Source organism: Triticum dicoccoides, chromosome 3A, assembly GCF_002162155.2.
Source record: "Triticum dicoccoides isolate Atlit2015 ecotype Zavitan chromosome 3A, WEW_v2.0, whole genome shotgun sequence".
NCBI classification, from domain to species: domain Eukaryota; kingdom Viridiplantae; phylum Streptophyta; class Magnoliopsida; order Poales; family Poaceae; genus Triticum; species Triticum dicoccoides.
This window is the reverse complement of record NC_041384.1, coordinates 144,694,389-144,702,145: the sequence shown is the minus strand read 5'-3', so window position 1 is coordinate 144,702,145 and position 7,757 is coordinate 144,694,389. Positions and strand designations below refer to the sequence as shown.

Sequence of the window (7,757 nt, the reverse complement as noted above, 5' to 3'; positions counted from 1 at the left end):
GCCTTCCTCAACGACATCCTCGCGCAAGCAGGTCTACTGCTACCAGCCGGCCGGTTTCGTTGATGCTCATCGCAACGATCACATTTGCAAGCTCGTCAAGTCCCTCTATGGCTTGAAGCAAGCGCCGCGGGTGTGGTTCAAGCACTTTGCCATCTTCACCGTCACCATTGGCTTCATCGCCTCTCGCTCTGACGCTTCGCTGTTCATATTACGGCGGGGCGCCGACGTGGCGTACCTCCTGCTGTACGTTGACGACATCGTCTTGACAGCCTCCTCCTCGACACTGCTCCGCGCTCTCATTGACAAGCTCATGGTTGAGTTTGCGATGAAGGACTTGGGGCCCTTGCACTACTTCCTCGGGGTCCGTGTGCACCGTACGCCTCGTGGCTTCTTCCTCGGCCAGGAGCAGTACGCCGAGGAGATCCTACAGCGCGCTGGCATGTTGCAGTGCAAAACAGCCACCACGCCTGTCGACACCCTTCCCAAGGTCGCCGCCGACGCTGGTGCCCCGGTTGCCGATCCCTCCGAGTACCTCAGCCTCGCCGGTGCTCTTCATTACTTGACCATGACGCGTCCTGATCTTGCATATGCCGTGCAACAAGTCTGCTTACACATGCACGATCCGCATGACAGTCATCTCGCCATCATCAAACGAATTCTCCGATACGTCCGGGGCACCACGAGCTCCGGTCTCCTGCTCCACAGCTCCTCTCCACTCGACATCGTCGCCTACTCGGATGCGGACTGGGCAGACTTCCCGGACACCCGGCGCTCTACCTCCGGCTACTGTGTGTACCTCGGTGGTGCTCTCGTGAGCTGGTCTTCCAAGTGTCAACCCATTGTCTCGCGCTCGAGCGCAGAGGCTGAGTATCGTGTCGTTGCCAATGCCGTTGCTGATTGTGTATGGCTGCGGCAACTGCTCGACAAGCTCGGTTCCCCTTCCTCCAAGGCCACGGTGGTCTTTTGTGACCATAGCTCAGCGGTGTACATGTCTACCAATCCAGTTCATCATCGACGAACGAAGCACATTGAGTTAGACATTCACTTCGTGCGCGAGAAGGTGGCTCTCGGCGACCTTCGGGTCGTCCATGTGCCTACTACTCAGCAGCTGGTTGATATCATGACCAAAGGACTACCTACGGCGTCGTTTCAGTCATTCCGATCCAGTCTATGCGTTTTGCCTAGCGCCAACGTATCGACTGCGGCGGGGTGTTAACAGATAGCCTAGTTATGTTTAGATATTGTTAATATCTCTAACTGATCTCGGCCTGATCTTGCTATTCTTATTGTGCAAGGCATGAGCTGTTTGTAGGCTATATATAGCAACGATTTCTATCAATGAAATCAGTTGCCCCAGACCGAGTCTTTTTTTTGCAGACTAATTGGAGAGCTTTATTCATCGAATAGCATTCATGGATGAGTCAGCCAAAAGGCTTGTCACCAAGAAGCTTGGAGTTTCATCTATCCAGCTATCTGTTACATCAAGTGCACAAGCACGCTTCGCACAAAGATGCGCAGGCAGATTAGCTGATCTACTAACATGGCAAATATGAAAAGAATCAAAGTAGTTACTAAGCTCTCCTATCTCATCTAATAAGTAGGCCACAATAGAACGAGAATTGTGGCGAGAATTCCATAGTGTCACCAACTCCAAGCAGTCTACTTCCATTTTCACATGGGAGAAACCTTGGAGAGTAGCAAAACGAACACCATCACGTAAGGAGAGACCCTCCATGATCAGGGGATCCGTGATCCCGGAGTAAGGCTTGCACCACGCACCAAGCAGGGCCGATGATGACCGAGCAACACCCCTAGCCCCTCCTCGGTCTCGCTCAAGATTTAGCCCGCCATCAGTGTTGATTTTTACAAAGCCCTCGTCAGGCGGACGCCAACCAAATCCAGGAAGAATTTGCGCATCCTTGCGTGGAAGATGAAGGAGTGCAATGGCCTCCTTGGTAGCCCGCATCGTAGACACCGGATCCCTACCTTCTTCTCCATGCTTGATGCAGTTCCTGGAATGCCAAATGAACCACATAATAGTTGTGATCCTTGCTCGATCATCAGAAGAGAACCATGGAGCGCACGTAATATCACGTGCCCATGATTCAGAGTGTAGATTAGGTAGCCGCAGTCCAAACCACGCACAGGCCTCCTCCCAGAAACTGTGAACGTGCGGACAGTGTAAAAGTGCATGCTTCAGATCCTCGTCTGTTGCACCCAGACCGAGTCTCCTCCTGCCGTTGGTAGTCTAGACTCCTTCACAGATACATGGTTCACGAAGAGGGATCACTATGCCTCCCGGCATAAAAAAAGAAACGGAGGGTTACCAAGTACTAACCCAGGACCCTTCCTTGTTATTTAATGTTGTTCAATACTATCAACAAAATGCAAACATGAAGTACTCCCTCCGTTCCATAATTTTTTGTTGTGCTTTAGTTCGAATCATGGAACGAAGGGAGTAGAATGAAACAAAAAGCAGGCTACATTCTAAATGGGCGTGCTACACTGGCACGTCATGGGGCAAATACGACGGTTCTGCCCCATACGCAAGCCTCGGCAAATACTCCACTCCACTTCCAGGCAGAATTGACAAATTTGACCTTGAAGTGAAAGTATTTCACAAACTAAATTATTTTTGAAAATATTTCACATCACTGACCTTTTTGTGCAGCTCCCAACAGTAAGGCGCTGCACTCTACTGTGCAACTCCTTACAGTTAGGCGCTGCACAGTGTAGTGCAGCTCCTTACAGCTAGGCGCTGCACAGTATGGTGCATGTGGGTTAGGCGCTGCACGATAAGAGTGTAACGCTTTGCTGTTGGGCGCTGCACATTAGAGGTCAGCTGGATGAAATACTTTCAAACATAGTTTAGTTTGTGAAATAGTTTGGTCCTGAAGTCAAATTTATGTTTTTTGCCCCACTTCCACTACACTAGGCAAAGCATAGCAGAGCAGAGCAGCAACGTATTCAGGTTGGGACGGACGCTCGGGAACAGAGCGCTTGTCCGTTTCCATGGCGCTCACTCCCCGTGCCCACAAATACCGCCACCCGCCATCCCTCTCCCAGTACGTGTCCTCACTTCTCTTCTCGCTCTTCTTCTTCTCCTCCTCCTCCCGCCGTGCCATTGCCGCCCGTGCCCTACCAATCCACCCACGCGGAAAGCGTTCGCTTCCTCCACCGCCGCACGCGCCGCTCGTCAGGCCGGCCGTCCGTTTTCCTCGGTTCCTCCCCTGCTCTCCGAAGAGTCCGTGCGGATAGAGAGTCCTTTTCCGCTTTTGGAATCGGCACCAAAAGGGAAGCGGGAGATCCGGGTGCTTTTCTTGGCCGGCCGATCCTGCCGGTATATACGATCCGGTCCATTACCCCGCGCGAGGGCGCCCGAGAGAGCGGCGATCCGAGGGGGGCGGTGGTCTGGTCCGTGGATGGTCGTCGTCGTCGTCGTTTGGCCGGACCGTGTCGATGGAGTTCTGGCCCGAGTTCTTGGCGAGCAGCGGCGGGCATGAGTTCGTGGCGGGGGGCGTCGGCGGCATGGCCGGCGTGCTGGCGGGCCACCCACTGGACACGCTCCGCATCCGCCTGCAGCAGCCGCCGCGGCCCGTGAGCCCCGGGATCACCGCCGCGCGGGTGGTGCGCCCGCCCTCCGCCGTCGCGCTACTGCGCGGCATCCTCCGCGCCGAGGGCCCCTCCGCGCTCTACCGCGGCATGGCCGCGCCCCTCGCCTCCGTCGCCTTCCAGGTGAGCCAGACAGTTTTAGGAACGTAAAATGTTTCACGCAATTAGGCCGGCCGGCGTGTGGAGTCCATGAGATCGTGAGTTCTTTGGCCACGTCTTCCTTTTTCCAATTATAAAGTTTGCTTTAGGTATCGTTTTCGCGAAGAAAGTTTGTTCAAACAGATACACGACACGAAAATCTATGACACGACTAAGTAAATGAGTTAGCCATTGTAGGACGGCGTCACTTTACAAAAAAAAAAAGATCATTGCTTGTCGCATTTGAACTTGTATCGTTGCGTCGCGCTCATTCCGGTGGTTCACATGGCGTGGCGGCCTTTCTGGTCTGTGAAGTTGTGGTCGACAATAAATGCTGTAACGTACGACGATGAACACGTTTCATGTTTGCTCGTGATTAGGCTTGCGTCGCAACGTACGATGCTGCCTAACAATTTTTTTTTCGGGAAGATGCTGCCTAACATTGGCCATTTGGCCAATGACATTTGCAAGCCTGCACTTGAACACATAACAGTGCCTGTGCTGTATTTGCGGTAGAAAACTAGAAATCATGTCAGAAACTGAGTTCAAAATTTTATGTCGCAGAATGCAATGGTCTTCCAAGTCTACGCGATCCTCTCGCGGTCGCTGGATCGACGGATGTCCACCTCCGAGCCCCCCTCCTACACAAGCGTGGCACTCGCCGGCGTGGGCACGGGAGCGCTGCAGACGCTGATCCTGTCCCCCGTGGAGCTCGTCAAGATCAGGCTGCAGCTGGAGGCGGCGGGGCGGAAGCGCCAGGGGCCGGTGGACATGGCCCGGGACATCATGCGGAGGGAGGGCCTGCGCGGCATATACCGCGGGCTCACGGTCACCGCGCTCCGGGACGCGCCGTCGCACGGCGTCTACTTCTGGACGTACGAGTACGCGCGGGAGCGGCTGCACCCGGGCTGCCGGAGCACGGGGCAGGAGAGCCTCGCCACCATGCTCGTGTCCGGCGGCCTCGCGGGCGTCGCCAGCTGGGTCTGCTGCTATCCGCTGGACGTGGTGAAGTCGCGGCTGCAGGCGCAGACGCAGACGCACCCGCCCTCGCCGAGGTACCGCGGCGTCGTCGACTGCTTCCGGAAGAGCGTGAGGGAGGAGGGGCTCCCGGTGCTGTGGCGCGGCCTCGGCACGGCCGTGGCGCGGGCGTTCGTCGTCAACGGCGCCATCTTCTCGGCCTACGAGCTGGCCCTGCGCTTCTTGGTGCGCAACAACGGCCGCCAGACGCTGGTGATGGAGGAGATGAAGTGCCATGATCACTGATGCCAATGCGAATCCATCCGTTTGCAGCAATGGAGTTGCCCACAGCGGCATGCGCACGTCCGCGGGGTTGTACATAGGCTAGTAATCCATGGGACTGGGAATCCGTCATGGAGATCATACCATTTACAACGAAGGTGTGGTTTTCAGAGCGTAGTAGCAGTTAGTTGCTTCAGAATTCACAGAACTTGGCACTATAGATGTGCTTGTTGACGACGACGATCAATTCTCCAATGTCTGGGGAGATGCTATTACATGTATAGTAGTACAAGAAAATCAATCAATGAAGATCATGAGTCAATGACCAGGTGTGGGACCAATGAACTGCGATCAGAATTCTTGTCTGACGGGAGATAATGTCTGCATGCTTTGCTCACGTTGCATGGATGGCTCTAGAGTCGTGAATTCCCTTGTAAACACGAGCGCGACAGTGCCAGTGATGCATGGAAATGCAGATTTTTGCTGGTAGCTCTCAGTGGCAAGTTTTCACAGCAAGAGGGCAAAAACGGACTAGCTTTCTACGGAGCACTTGTGGACGATACAGAATTGCCATTTGTGTGGAATCCTGCGCCACTACTTGCGGTAGATTCCGTGCGTTTACCACAGCCAGACAGGTGTAGATTCCGATTCCAGATGGGTTCACGCTGATTTGAGTTTGAGGTCCCGGTCTCCCGGATCCCTGGGAGAGGAGAACCCCGGGTATAGAACGACGCAGTTAAGTAAAACACTCAAAAGTTGTGTGGAGAGGAAGAGACAGGGACAGAGAAGGAGAAAGGGGAATTCAGACTTTAGTATTTCGTTCACTGTTGAAACACCCGACACCACTGGGTCATATAGCGCGTGTGTGCCTCCTCCTGCTACGGCGACCTGCAAATTTGCTCCGGGATATATCCGCGGACAGAGGATCAGTTCGTGGACGCTGATTTCAAACACTCTTTTAACAAACCGAATGAAATTCATGCAAACACAACAGATATCATACTAACCGAACAAAACGTTTATATTTTAGACATATCTTTATTTTTACCTATATATAATAATAAAGCAAATTGGGTTTCTTTCGTCCGTCATGACATTTTTCAGAAAAGTCTCTCTATTTCAGAGAATTTAACCTGGAGTCCTGTTTTAAGTTAAAACAAATCGTTATGTTCGTATTTTACAAAAGTCCCTGTCTTTTCTTGAAATCAACCCGCCATCCGGATTTAAATCACACCCGAACCGGTATTTTACATTTTTTGAAAACCCCCATGATGTTTTAGATAATTCATCCGCGGATCATATTTAAGTCAAACAAATGCTTTTTAAAATCATCCATATCTTTTAAACCGTAACTCCGATTTGAACATGTTATATATGAAATTTGATTAAAAAATGTAGAATATGAATATGAGATTATTTTTACCTGTTAAGTATTTTTAAATATTATTTTGGAATATATTTGAGTCAAACCAAATGATTTTCTAAATTATCTGTATCTTTTAAACCATAACTTCGATTTTAACATATTATATATGAAATTTTATTAGAAAAATGTGTGGAATCTAAATATGATGTTAATTTTACCCGTTAAATATTTTTAAAATATTGTTATGGAAGCAAACTTATAATTTATAGCGCAAGATTCGTTTTTTTTCATACCGGCAGCGATCCGGATTACAAATAAACATCCCACTATCACGATATACGAAAAAGAAAATATCAATAACTACACATGCATACCTCTGAAAAATGTCACAAGGGAAAACAACAGATTTCTCATTGCGAGAGTGAGAGAAAGCGAGTGAGAGAGACAGAGAGGGAGAGGGGGAGAGAGGGAGAGAGAGACGCCTTAGGATTAACCATATTCAACACATATTTTTGTTGTTTTGTTTGAACACCGAGGCCATCGCCGGCGAGGGTGAGAAGAAGGATAATCGGCAACACAAATATGATGCCTCGCAAAAATAAAGGAGATGGACTTATTGTGGTCTTGAGTGATGATTGTTGAGTTAAGAGCGTGTGTTATGTTTTCTCTCCCGTTGCAACGCACATGCTCTTTTGCTAGTTTTTAACTAAAAACGATACTGGACTAAGATAAAATTAGTCTATGGCCGGCGCCCGCGGATATCCATCCGACGACACAGATACGCTTGACTAGTCTATGGTCGGCCGCAACGGATCTCCATTGTCGTCCCCATGTCCAGCAGCCGTGAGCCCCAGAGGTATATGCTTCAACGCAAAGGGCGGCTCGCTTCCCCACCACTCATTGGAGTGAAGCCGTCGGCTGATGCTTCAGCCAGAGGGGAAGGGTGCGCTACGCTGCACGGATCAGAGTTGGTTTTTGGGTAGGGGATGACGGTGGCCTGCTAGAGGGAAAGACACCGGATGTGTACGCCGGCATCGCCTCGATGGTGACCTTCATGGGACCCAAGCGGCGGCGGCCTCCCGTGTTCTACTTGTCTTCGATGAAGGCAGCAGGCGTGGACGTGGTGGCCGCCGCCTCGTCTATGTCAGTGTGGCCAATATCTTTCTCTGTCGGCAAGGCGCGGTTACACGCGTGTTGACGTCGGCTCGCATGGTACGACACGACATCATCGACGGCAGCCACAATGCCTATCCCCTTCCCCTTTGTGCTGGCGTGGAGCAACTCGTCACTCCTTGGTGAGCTGAACCACACGCCAGCTTGGAGCTTCAGCCTCCGCACGGGCTCGACGAGCCACCCAGCCGGCTTTTATGCCATGGAGAAAATTATTCAAGGAGGAAATGGG

General features: G+C 51.6%; 1 protein-coding gene across 1 annotated transcript; it reads left to right on the top strand.

Moving 5' to 3' along the window:
- Positions 1-2,928: 2,928 nt before the first annotated feature.
- LOC119267637 (mitochondrial arginine transporter BAC2-like) lies at positions 2,929-5,317 on the top strand. Its single transcript, XM_037549063.1, has 2 exons — positions 2,929-3,735; positions 4,315-5,317. Exons 1-2 carry the CDS (start codon positions 3,460-3,462, stop codon positions 5,011-5,013), a joined length of 975 nt encoding a protein of 324 aa, XP_037404960.1. The 5' UTR covers positions 2,929-3,459; the 3' UTR covers positions 5,014-5,317.
- Positions 5,318-7,757: the final 2,440 nt, after the last annotated feature.

What these genes read in the sequence shown, in the direction of transcription:
- LOC119267637 (XM_037549063.1), top strand. Translation starts at nt 3,460, where the DNA reads ATGGAGTTCTGGCCCGAGTTCTTGGCGAGCAGCGGCGGGCATGAGTTC. An exon ending in TCGCCTCCGTCGCCTTCCAG is followed by an intron (nt 3,736 to 4,314) that starts GTGAGCCAGACA and finishes TTTATGTCGCAG; the next exon opens with AATGCAATGGTCTTCCAAGT.